A 13,631-nucleotide genomic window follows, 5' to 3' on the forward strand; every position below is an offset into this window, starting at 1 on the left:
TAGAACATGTTCCTGTCCTGTAGAGTGGTTTCTCTAGAACATGTTCCTGTCCTGTAGAGCGGTTTCTCTAGAACATGTTCCTGTCCTGTAGAGTGGGATCTAGAACATGTTCCTGTCCTGTAGAGTGGTTTCTCTAGAACATGTTCCTGTCCCGTAGAGTGGTTTCTCTAGAACATGTTCCTGTCCCGTAGAGTGGCTTCTCTAGAACATGTTCCTGTCCTGTAGAGTGGGATCTAGAACATGTTCCTGTCCTGTAGAGTGGTTTCTCTAGAACATGTTCCTGTCCTGTAGAGTGGTTTCTCTAGAACATGTTCCTGTCCCGTAGAGTGGTTTCTCTAGAACATGTTCCTGTCCCGTAGAGTGGTTTCTCTAGAACATGTTCCTGTCCTGTAGAGTGGTTTCTCTAGAACATGTTCCTGTCCTGTAGAGTGGTTTCTCTAGAACATGTTCCTGTCCTGTAGAGTGGTTTCTCTAGAACATGTTCCTGTCCCGTAGAGTGGTTTCTCTAGAACATGTTCCTGTCCCGTAGAGTGGTTTCTCTAGAACATGTTCCTGTCCTGTAGAGTGGTTTCTCTAGAACATGTTCCTGTCCCGTAGAGTGGTTTCTCTAGAACATGTTCCTGTCCTGTAGAGTGGGATCTCTAGAACATGTTCCTGTCCTGTAGAGTGGTTTCTCTAGAACATGTTCCTGTCCCGTAGAGTGGTTTCTCTAGAACATGTTCCTGTCCCGTAGAGTGGTTTCTCTAGAACATGTTCCTGTCCCGTAGAGTGGTTTCTCTAGAACATGTTCCTGTCCCGTAGAGTGGTTTCTCTAGAACATGTTCCTGTCCCGTAGAGTGGGATCTAGAACATGTTCCTGTCCTGTAGAGTGGTTTCTCTAGAACATGTTCCTGTCCTGTAGAGTGGTTTCTCTAGAACATGTTCCTGTCCCGTAGAGTGGTTTCTCTAGAACATGTTCCTGTCCCGTAGAGTGGTTTCTCTAGAACATGTTCCTGTCCCGTAGAGTGGTTTCTCTAGAACATGTTCCTGTCCTGTAGAGTGGTTTCTCTAGAACATGTTCCTGTCCCGTAGAGTGGTTTCTCTAGAACATGTTCCTGTCCTGTAGAGTGGTTTCTCTAGAACATGTTCCTGTCCCGTAGAGTGGTTTCTCTAGAACATGTTCCTGTCCTGTAGAGTGGTTTCTCTAGAACATGTTCCTGTCCCGTAGAGTGGTTTCTCTAGAACATGTTCCTGTCCTGTAGAGTGGTTTCTCTAGAACATGTTCCTGTCCCGTAGAGTGGGATCTAGAACATGTTCCTGTCCTGTAGAGTGGTTTCTCTAGAACATGTTCCTGTCCCGTAGAGTGGTTTCTCTAGAACATGTTCCTGTCCCGTAGAGTGGTTTCTCTAGAACATGTTCCTGTCCTGTAGAGTGGTTTCTCTAGAACATGTTCCTGTCCCGTAGAGTGGTTTCTCTAGAACATGTTCCTGTCCCGTAGAGTGGTTTCTCTAGAACATGTTCCTGTCCTGTAGAGTGGTTTCTCTAGAACATGTTCCTGTCCTGTAGAGTGGGATCTAGAACATGTTCCTGTCCTGTAGAGTGGTTTCTCTAGAACATGTTCCTGTCCCGTAGAGTGGTTTCTCTAGAACATGTTCCTGTCCTGTAGAGTGGTTTCTCTAGAACATGTTCCTGTCCCGTAGAGTGGTTTCTCTAGAACATGTTCCTGTCCTGTAGAGTGGTTTCTCTAGAACATGTTCCTGTCCCGTAGAGTGGTTTCTCTAGAACATGTTCCTGTCCCGTAGAGTGGTTTCTCTAGAACATGTTCCTGTCCTGTAGAGTGGTTTCTCTAGAACATGTTCCTGTCCTGTAGAGTGGTTTCTCTAGAACATGTTCCTGTCCCGTAGAGTGGTTTCTCTAGAACATGTTCCTGTCCCGTAGAGTGGTTTCTCTAGAACATGTTCCTGTCCTGTAGAGTGGCTTCTCTAGAACATGTTCCTGTCCTGTAGAGTGGTTTCTCTAGAACATGTTCCTGTCCTGTAGAGTGGTTTCTCTAGAACATGTTCCTGTCCTGTAGAGTGGTTTCTCTAGAACATGTTCCTGTCCTGTAGAGTGGTTTCTCTAGAACATGTTCCTGTCCTGTAGAGTGGTTTCTCTAGAACATGTTCCTGTCCCGTAGAGTGGTTTCTCTAGAACATGTTCCTGTCCCGTAGAGTGGTTTCTCTAGAACATGTTCCTGTCCTGTAGAGTGGTTTCTCTAGAACATGTTCCTGTCCCGTAGAGTGGTTTCTCTAGAACATGTTCCTGTCCCGTAGAGTGGTTTCTCTAGAACATGTTCCTGTCCCGTAGAGTGGTTTCTCTAGAACATGTTCCTGTCCCGTAGAGTGGTTTCTCTAGAACATGTTCCTGTCCTGTAGAGTGGTTTCTCTAGAACATGTTCCTGTCCCGTAGAGTGGTTTCTCTAGAACATGTTCCTGTCTCGTAGAGTGGTTTCTCTAGAACATGTTCCTGTCCTGTAGAGTGGTTTCTCTAGAACATGTTCCTGTCCCGTAGAGTGGTTTCTCTAGAACATGTTCCTGTCCCGTAGAGTGGTTTCTCTAGAACATGTTCCTGTCCTGTAGAGTGGTTTCTCTAGAACATGTTCCTGTCCCGTAGAGTGGGATCTCTAGAACATGTTCCTGTCCTGTAGAGTGGGATCTAGAACATGTTCCTGTCCCGTAGAGCGGCTCCTCTAGAACATGTTCCTGTCCCGTAGAGTGGGATCTAGAACATGTTCCTGTCCTGTAGAGTGGGATCTAGAACATGTTCCTGTCCTGTAGAGTGGGATCTAGAACATGTTCCTGTCCCGTAGAACATGAACCCGGTGTTTCCTGTATAAACGTGTGCTGTACCTGCGCAGGTGCAGAGGAGCGGCAGCCTGTGATTGGTGGTTGCCATGGCGCCCAGGCCGTCGTCGGGGGAACTGTGGGGGCTCCATCTGATGCCCCCCCGCATCCAGGTCGACTGCTGCCTCCCCAACGGTGAGAACTGAACTCTACATCCACTCACAGGCTCGGGTTACGGAGATTATTCCACTCACAGGCTCGGGTTACGGAGGTGATGATGTTCAATCTAAAAGCAGCGAGAACATCGACGAGAACTTCCCGAGTCGGCCTCGAGAAACGAGTCTGGGTTAAAGGCTCAAGTCAACGATTCTCTTCCACATTTTTCATTTTGTTTCTTTTATTTATATACTTTTTTCAATTTGGTCTGAATTTTTTCACTAATTAAAGTTAAATGGACATTTACTCTTTGTTAAAGGGATATTTACCGTTTCTTAAAGAGATGTTTACTGTTTCTTAAAGGGATGTTTACTGTTTCTTAAAGGGATATTTACTGTTTCTTAAAGGGATATTTACTGTCTCTTAAAGGGATGTTTACTGTCTCTTAAAGGGATATTTACTGTTTCTTAAAGGGATATTTACTGTTTCTTAAAGGGATGTTTACTGTTTCTTAAAGGGATATTTACTGTTTCTTAAAGGGATATTTACTGTTTCTTAAAGGGATATTTACTGTTTCTTAAAGGGATATTTACTGTTTCTTAAAGGGATATTTACTGTTTCTTAAAGGGATATTTACTCTTTGTTAAAGGGATATTTACCGTTTCTTAAAGAGATGTTTACTGTTTCTTAAAGGGATGTTTACTGTTTCTTAAAGGGATATTTACTGTTTCTTAAAGGGATATTTACTGTCTCTTAAAGGGATGTTTACTGTCTCTTAAAGGGATATTTACTGTTTCTTAAAGGGATATTTACTGTTTCTTAAAGGGATGTTTACTGTTTCTTAAAGGGATATTTACTGTTTCTTAAAGGGATGTTTACTGTTTCTTAAAGGGATGTTTACTGTTTCTTAAAGGGATATTTACTGTTTCTTAAAGGGATATTTACTGTTTCTTAAAGGGATGTTTACTGTTTCTTAAAGGGATATTTACTGTTTCTTAAAGGGATATTTACCGTTTCTTAAAGGGATATTTACTGTTTCTTAAAGGGATGTTTACTGTTTCTTAAAGGGATATTTACTGTTTCTTAAAGGGATATTTACTGTTTCTTAAAGGGATATTTACTGTTTCTTAAAGGGATGTTTACTGTTTCTTAAAGGGATATTTACTGTTTCTTAAAGGGATATTTACTGTTTCTTAAAGGGATATTTACTGTTTCTTAAAGGGATATTTACCGTTTCTTAAAGGGATATTTACCGTTTCTTAAAGGGATGTTTACTGTTTCTTAAAGGGATATTTACTGTTTCTTAAAGGGATATTTACTGTTTCTTAAAGGGATATTTACTGTTTCTTAAAGGGATATTTACTGTTTCTTAAAGGGATATTTACTGTTTCTTAAAGAGATATTTACTGTCTCTTAAAGGGATATTTACTGTTTCTTAAAGGGATGTTTACTGTCTCTTAAAGGGATATTTACTGTTTCTTAAAGGGATATTTACTGTTTCTTAAAGGGATATTTACTGTTTCTTAAAGGGATGTTTACTGTTTCTTAAAGGGATGTTTACTGTTTCTTAAAGGGATATTTACTGTTTCTTAAAGGGATATTTACTGTTTCTTAAAGGGATATTTACCGTTTCTTAAAGGGATATTTACCGTCTCTTAAAGGGATGTTTACTGTTTCTTAAAGGGATATTTACCGTTTCTTAAAGGGATATTTACCGTTTCTTAAAGGGATATTTACTGTTTCTTAAAGGGATATTTACCGTTTCTTAAAGGGATGTTTACCGTCTCTTAAAGGGATATTTACTGTTTCTTAAAGGGATGTTTACCGTCTCTTAAAGGGATATTTACTGTTTCTTAAAGGGATATTTACCGTTTCTTAAAGGGATATTTACCGTTTCTTAAAGGGATATTTACCGTTTCTTAAAGGGATGTTTACCGTCTCTTAAAGGGATATTTACTGTTTCTTAAAGGGATGTTTACCGTCTCTTAAAGGGATATTTACTGTTTCTTAAAGGGATATTTACTGTTTCTTAAAGGGATATTTACTGTTTCTTAAAGGGATATTTACCGTTTCTTAAAGGGATGTTTACTGTTTCTTAAAGGGATATTTACTGTTTCTTAAAGGGATGTTTACTGTTTCTTAAAGGGATGTTTACTGTTTCTTAAAGGGATGTTTACTGTTTCTTAAAGGGATGTTTACCGTCTCTTAAAGGGATATTTACCGTTTCTTAAAGGGATGTTTACTGTTTCTTAAAGGGATATTTACTGTCTCTTAAAGGGATATTTACTGTCTCTTAAAGGGATATTTACTGTTTCTTAAAGAGATATTTACTGTTTCTTAAAGGGATATTTACTGTTTCTTAAAGGGATGTTTACTGTTTCTTAAAGGGATATTTACTGTCTCTTAAAGGGATGTTTACTGTTTCTTAAAGGGATATTTACTGTTTCTTAAAGGGATATTTACTGTTTCTTAAAGGGATATTTACTGTTTCTTAAAGGGATGTTTACTGTTTCTTAAAGGGATATTTACTGTTTCTTAAAGGGATGTTTACTGTTTCTTAAAGGGATATTTACTGTTTCTTAAAGGGATATTTACTGTTTCTTAAAGGGATATTTACTGTTTCTTAAAGAGATATTTACTGTTTCTTAAAGGGATATTCACTGTTTCTTAAAGGGATGTTTACTGTTTCTTAAAGGGATATTTACTGTTTCTTAAAGGGATATTTACTGTTTCTTAAAGGGATATTTACTGTTTCTTAAAGGGATATTTACTGTTTCTTAAAGGGATATTTACTGTCTCTTAAAGGGATGTTTACTGTCTCTTAAAGGGATGTTTACTGTCTCTTAAAGGGATATTTACTGTCTCTTAAAGGGATGTTTACTGTCTCTTAAAGGGATATTTACTGTTTCTTAAAGGGATGTTTACTGTCTCTTAAAGGGATATTTACTGTTTCTTAAAGGGATGTTTACTGTCTCTTAAAGGGATATTTACTGTTTCTTAAAGGGATGTTTACTGTCTCTTAAAGGGATATTTACTGTTTCTTTAAGGGATATTTACTGTTTCTTAAAGGGATATTTACTGTGTCTTAAAGGGATGTTTACTGTTTCTTAAAGGGATGTTTACTGTTTCTTAAAGGGACATTTACTGTTTCTTAAAGGGATATTTACTGTTTCTTAAAGAGATATTTACTGTTTCTTAAAGGGATGTTTACTGTCTCTTAAAGGGATATTTACTGTTTCTTAAAGGGATGTTTACTGTCTCTTAAAGGGATATTTACTGTTTCTTAAAGGGATGTTTACTGTCTCTTAAAGGGATATTTACTGTTTCTTAAAGGGATATTTACTGTTTCTTAAAGGGATGTTTACTGTTTGTTAAAGGGATATTTACTGTCTCTTAAAGGGATATTTACTGTTTCTTAAAGGGATGTTTACTGTCTCTTAAAGGGATATTTACTGTTTCTTAAAGGGATATTTACTGTGTCTTAAAGGGATATTTACTGTTTCTTAAAGGGATGTTTACTGTCTCTTAAAGGGATATTTACTGTTTCTTAAAGGGATATTTACTGTTTCTTAAAGGGATGTTTACTGTTTGTTAAAGGGATATTTACTGTCTCTTAAAGGGATATTTACTGTTTCTTAAAGGGATGTTTACTGTCTCTTAAAGGGATATTTACTGTTTCTTAAAGGGATATTTACTGTGTCTTAAAGGGATGTTTACTGTTTCTTAAAGGGATATTTACTGTCTCTTAAAGGGATGTTTACTGTCTCTTAAAGGGATGTTTACTGTTTCTTAAAGGGATATTTACTGTCTCTTAAAGGGATATTTACTGTTTCTTAAAGGGATATTTACTGTGTCTTAAAGGGATATTTACTGTTTCTTAAAGGGATATTTACTGTGTCTTAAAGGGATGCTGGTGAGTCTGGAGTGTCTGAGGGAAACTCCGCTCATCGACATCAAGCAGCAGCTTTTCATCGAAGCCCGAAAATACCCTCTGTACCACCTGCTGCAGGTGAGAGCGCCCCCTACAGGCCACCCCTACAGGCGACCCCTACAGGCACCACCCACACTACACCCACACTACACCCACACTATAACAGGAGAGAGCGCCCCCTACAGGGAACACCCACACTACACCCACACTACACCCACACTATAACAGGAGAGAGCGCCCCCTACAGGCCACCCCTACAGGCGACCCCTACAGGCACCACCCACACTACACCCACACTACACCCACACTATAACAGGAGAGAGCGCCCCCTACAGGGAACACCCACACTACACCCACACTACACCCACACTATAACAGGAGAGAGCGCCCCCTACAGGCGACACTCACACTACACCCACACTAACACACTATAACAGGAGAGAGCGCCCCCTACAGGCGACACTCACACTACACCCACACTAACACGCTATAACAGGTGAGAGCGCCCCCTACAGGCAACACCCACACTAACACACTATAACAGGTGAGAGCGCCCCCTACAGGCAACACCCACACTAACACACTATAACAGGTGAGAGCGCCCCCTACAGGCAACACCCACACTAACACGCTATAACAGGTGAGAGCGCCCCCTACAGGCAACACCCACACTAACACACTATAACAGGTGAGAGCGCCCCCTACAGGCAACACCCACACTAACACACTATAACAGGTGAGAGCGCCCCCTACAGGCAACACCCACACTAACACACTATAACAGGTGAGAGCGCCCCCTACAGGCAACACCCACACTACACCCACACTAACACGCTACACTGAGAAAAATAAAACATTGGCTTAATCTGCAAATTGTTTAGAAATCATTTACATCTGCATTTTACTAGTTGTTCATAATGATATATATTCATTAGTCCAACTATAAATGTTTCATCTGTAACTGTGAACATTTTAAATTGGTTCAACAAAAAAATTTTCGTAACTTGAATGTTCAAAGGTTAATTGAGTCAATTTAAAACTCTTCATTAGCAGATATGAGCCAATTTAAATGTTTTCATTGAACCAATGTACTTTTAATGGCTTAATCAATGCCATTTATTGATTTCATTTAAATTGATTAATTTCATTAAAACACAATGGATTAATTTACTTTTTTATTGCCAAAGACATTGTATGTACAAATGCAAATTGCAATATTTTGTAATATGAGTAATGTAGGTACACACACATTTCATACTTTCTAATTTTTCAATTCTTGGCTCAAGGTTCAAAAACTGGTTAAACATTGAGAAAAAGTGTTAAAACTGTAGTATAATGTATTTAGCCACATTGTTATGCATTTTCAAACACTTGTACAGCAAAACTGGATGAACAAGAATTTTCCAAAAAAACAACAACTGTGCAGCCAAGGTACAGCATACTAATCACTGCATCAGTCTCCCTGTGATCCGTGTTCATTTCTTGTTATCCAGTCCCATGAGTACCTTCAGGATGAATTCAACTGTGCGTTCACATTTGTTTGGGTACTTCATGTTGAGGCGTTATGAGTCCGAATTGCAAAGTCTTGAACCATTGAATGCAGATCTGTCACAATCTTCACGATGGGTGTTACGACGACTGCCATCGGCTCTTCCTCCACACGGAAATCTTGCTGAATCTGCAAAACATGAGGGGAATAACACATATTAGAATTTACAAATAATGCAATTATTTTCATGGTCGGGTCTAAACCCGGCTAAACTAAGCCTTAACCAGGTCAAACAGAGTCTGAATGAGCCACTGGTATTTTAACTTTGTAATTACAGTATGAGGGTTTTGTAAATGACATTACTGCAGCTGTAGATAAAACTGAAAATACATGTATTATAGGGGAGCTCTGAGAAAGTATGTAAGTAAGTATGTCCGCTCTCAAAATACCCAAATCAGTAATAAATGTGCACTTCATGTTAAACACAAACCAGAATCTTACAATATTTGAAATGTCGTTCACCTTCTCGTTCTATGAAAAAGCCTGATTTCCCTCATTTTGTAAACTAAAGATATAAAATAATACATTCCTATGGTATTTGTTAATCAAAAATATAAAGATGCATATATACACCAATTTTAGACAAAAGGACTGGCTCCAGTATTTACATGATATTGGTCTTTAGCAAAATGTCAGGTATTGCACAGCACTACAAGAGAACTAAATTTAGTTTTTGGGTAAAATAAAAACATATTTCTCCTGCAACTCTAATATCTTCAGCTTTCAGTTCATTTTATAATATTTGTACAATACCCTTATTCATTTATTTGATTCTTTGACAGGGACAGTTCAAGAAAACATTGCCAACTCAGTGGCCGATGTTATGTAACATAACATCCAAAGGCTTATTTGCAGATGTTTTTCAAATGCATTATAGTACATGATTGGCTCTATATGGAGGGACTTCTGACTAGGTTCTCCAAGAGTCGCTGCTCTTCCTCTCCCGTTATTTCCTCATCGTGGATTAGCAGTGTCTCGTCCAAATTAATGAAAAGCTCTAGATTCCATGGACAGTGAATTACCCATGAACAGTTGATGGTATATATTAAAAACATTATATTGGATGTAAATACTTGACCGAAGAAAAAAGTTAGCCCTTAGCTTGAGCACAAAAACATCTACCACAATGGAACACTGACGTGTCCTTCAGTGAAGCCTTTACATCCAGTATGATGTTTATAACACTGACTGTCAGTAACTTACAGCCTGCCATGTAATCTAGAACTATTCATTTATTTGGATGAGACACTTTTAATCCTCCATAGGGAAATAATGGGAGAGGAAGAGCAGTGCCTCCCAGAGAGTCCAGTCTGAAGTCACATGTCACTTGTGTGAATAGAGCCCATTGTAAGCTCGCACACTTGTCAAAAAAGATCCATTTATTGGCTCTGATCAAATGTAAAACTACAAGATGCACATATGTTATGTAGGCCATTGATCAGGAACCCAGAGAACCAATAAAGAACCGATCAAATAGAGAAATAATTGATAGCACTGATGTTGCTCAAATCTGAACAGTTAAGTTTTGTAAATTATGTAAAATTGGCGGTTGTTAATACCATACCTAATATAATAAGAGATTTTACAGCTAAGAGCACAAGCACTACAAAGACATGGTTATTTTCAAGCCCAGTCATACCTGATGTTCTTTAAATGCGCGTCCACTGGAACAGCATCACTAACTTCAGTACACATGGTGTGTACCTGCATCCAGTGTACCGCTCATGGAAGCCTGTAAAACAATTATTTAACTGTAAACAAGTATGTACAGACATTGTAGTAATTTAAATATATATATATATTCTTGAAAATGTGTTGGCACAATGAGGTTACAAAACATTATGCCTTTCAAATAATGCATAGACCTACCTCCTCAAATGGAGATGACCAGCAAACAGGAGTCCTCGTCCTAGTACTGGTGTGGGGGACGGCTCCTGTGCAGATGAGACAGAAAAATACATTACTTAACTGTAAATGGTCTGTCATTTTTTCAGCAAATTTAACACTAAAATGCATATAGTCTTGTGAATTTAATAAATAAGTTACGAAAAAAAGTGCGACGCATATTAATGCTAAAATTATAAAAAGTACACAATAAAGAACAGCTGAACATTAATCACATTTACTTGGTTCAGCTTTTTGAACAAACTGTTTTACAAATGACTTTTTATGACTTTTTTATGACAGTCACTTTTGGAAGTTGGGTCAAACATTTTCTGTCCTTTAATTGTAATTACAGGTCATATAATAGTGTTTCAACGCGATCTCCTCGTTTAGGGGCTCGTCTGTTGTTTATTATTTCATTAGGACTTTTATTTCTCAAACTCGTTGTTTCATGCGTGCTCACTTTGAGCTCCCTGTGGGGCAGCAGCAGCGGTGGAGGTGACCGGGGCGGAGGAGGCAGTGGGCGCGGTGATGTCGCTGCCGTTCGGAGGCGGCCAAGAGCGGAGTGGAGCTGAGCGAACAGGTGGAAGATGTTTCGTGTCAGGGCGCCTGTAGCCGCCTCATCAATCACCGACCCCGCGCACCTTTCCTCTCCCATGGCCCGGGAGAGCTGGCGCTGGGAACGTTCGGCCGCGCTCACTCGCTGTTTCCCCAGAGCCGCGCGCTTAAACCTTTTCCCCGCAGGCCGCGCTCACGTCCCGGTCTGTCCCGGTGCCTCCTCTCTCCGCCCCACTCCAGCACTCACGCTTGTTTCGCAAAATAAGCATGCACAACTTAAGCGCGAAGAGGAATAATAAAGAAAAAGAGTTCATGTTCTCTACAGGGACTTGGCTCCGCTCGGCTCCCGTCGTTCTCAGTGAAGAGACGAACAAAGATTTGATTCGTTCGTGAACGTCACATCACTGGTTTAAGCGCTTGCAAAACACGTTAAGGAATAATATTCATGTCAGCTTAAAGCACAGTAAAGGTAGATAGTATTTATTTTATGCGAGTTGCATTTCAAAGTCCAGGCGATGCAACAACACAAAATGGCGGCTGCGCTTAACCCTCCTAAGTTAGCGTAATATCTAAATCATAAGGGTGCAATTGGTCAAAAATAAAACCTTCAACCTAATACTCATAGCCTACAATATTTTAGAGATTTGATGCACAATCAATTTACTCAGTTTCAGTGCCAAAACATGTTCAATTAAAATTCAACTTCAGGAGAATTCTAGTTGACGCCTCTGTGCATACATACAGGACACATGTATTAAGTTTAAAAGTCTAAATATGCTTTTAACTTACCTTTTCTCGCTGTAAAGTTCCAACAGTGGGTCTGGCCATATCTTGAGTGAAAAGGTCTTGGCCACATTTGAAATCTGGAACATGTGGTGTGTCATCTTCTTCAGCGTTAATTGGTAGAGTCAAGTGCTGCGGTTGTCAGTGCTGCCCCCTGTGTTCGATGGCTCGACGAACGATTGTTCATTAGATCAATTAACTTTTATAAATAACTGTCAATTTGCAATAGACCATTAGATGTACATACAAAAATGTATCAAAACACAATGTTCAATCTATATGGTTTTAATTGGACTAACCAATTTGATTTTCTTTATTTAAGCCAATAGCAAAGAACATATTGAATCAACAACAGCAGTGTTTCACTTTTTTCAGTGTATAACAGGTGAGAGCGCCCCCTACAGGCGCCCCCTACAGGCACCACCCACACTAACACACTATAACAGGTGAGAGCGCCCCCTACAGGCAACACCCACACTAACACACTATAACAGGTGAGAGCGCCCCCTACAGGCAACACCCACACTACACCCACACTAACACGCTATAACAGGTGAGAGCGCCCCCTACAGGCGCCCCCTACAGGCAACACCCTACAGGCAACACCCTACAGGCACCACCCACACTACCCCCACACTAACACACTATAACAGGTGAGAGCGCCCCCTACAGGCGACACCCACGCTACACCCACACTAACACACTATAACAGGTGAGAGCGCCCCCTACAGGCGACACCCACACTACACCCACACTAACACACTATAACAGGTGAGAGCGCCCCCTACAGGCACCACCCACACTAACACCCACACTAACACACTATAACAGGTGAGAGCGCCCCCTACAGGCGACACCCACACTACACCCACCCTAACACACTATAACAGGTGAGAGCGCCCCCTACAGGCGACACCCACACTACACCCACACTAACACACTATAACAGGTGAGAGCGCCCCCTACAGGCACCACCCACACTACACCCACACTAACACACTATAACAGGTGAGAGCGCCCCCTACAGGCAACACCCACACTACACCCACACTAACACACTATAACAGGTGAGAGCGCCCCCTACAGGCACCACCCACACTACACCCACACTAACACACTATAACAGGTGAGAGCGCCCCCTACAGGCACCACCCACACTACACCCACACTAACACACTATAACAGGTGAGAGCGCCCCCTACAGGCGACACCCACACTACACCCACCCTAACACACTATAACAGGTGAGAGCGCCCCCTACAGGCGACACCCACACTACACCCACACTAACACACTATAACAGGAGAGAGCGCCCCCTACAGGCGACACCCACCCTACACCCACACTAACACACTATAACAGGTGAGAGCGCCCCCTACAGGCGACACCCACACTACACCCACACTAACACACTATAACAGGTGAGAGCGCCCCCTACAGGCACCACCCACACTACACCCACACTAACACACTATAACAGGAGAGAGCGCCCCCTACAGGCACCACCCACACTACACCCACACTAACACACTATAACAGGTGAGAGCGCCCCCTACAGGCGACACCCACACTACACCCACACTAACACACTATAACAGGAGAGAGCGCCCCCTACAGGCGACACCCACCCTACACCCACACTAACACACTATAACAGGTGAGAGCGCCCCCTACAGGCGACACCCACACTACACCCACACTAACACACTATAACAGGTGAGAGCGCCCCCTACAGGCGACACCCACACTACACCCACCCTAACACACTATAACAGGTGAGAGCGCCCCCTACAGGCACCACCCACACTAACACACTATAACAGGTGAGAGCGCCCCCTACAGGCGACACCCACCCTACACCCACACTACACCCACTATAACAGGTGAGAGCGCCCCCTACAGGCAACACCCACACTACACCCACACTAACACACTATAACAGGAGAGAGCGCCCCCTACAGGCAACACC

General features: G+C 41.3%; 1 protein-coding gene across 1 annotated transcript in view; it reads left to right on the forward strand.

Annotated features, from left to right (window-relative positions):
* The window catches only part of LOC306982776 (phosphatidylinositol 4,5-bisphosphate 3-kinase catalytic subunit alpha isoform-like), a 60,157-nt gene that overhangs the window by 6,781 nt on the left and 39,745 nt on the right, over positions 1-13,631 (forward strand). The window contains exons 2-3 of the mRNA XM_079583231.1: positions 2,876-2,996; positions 6,863-6,966. Coding sequence (XP_079439357.1) covers positions 2,912-2,996; positions 6,863-6,966 — 189 coding nt within the window. The 5' untranslated portion in view covers positions 2,876-2,911. The remainder of the gene's footprint in view (positions 1-2,875; positions 2,997-6,862; positions 6,967-13,631) is intronic.

The sequence above is a fragment of the Gobius niger genome (genome assembly GCF_951799975.1).
Source record: "Gobius niger genome assembly, contig: SCAFFOLD_63, whole genome shotgun sequence".
Taxonomy (NCBI): Eukaryota; Metazoa; Chordata; class Actinopteri; order Gobiiformes; family Gobiidae; genus Gobius; species Gobius niger.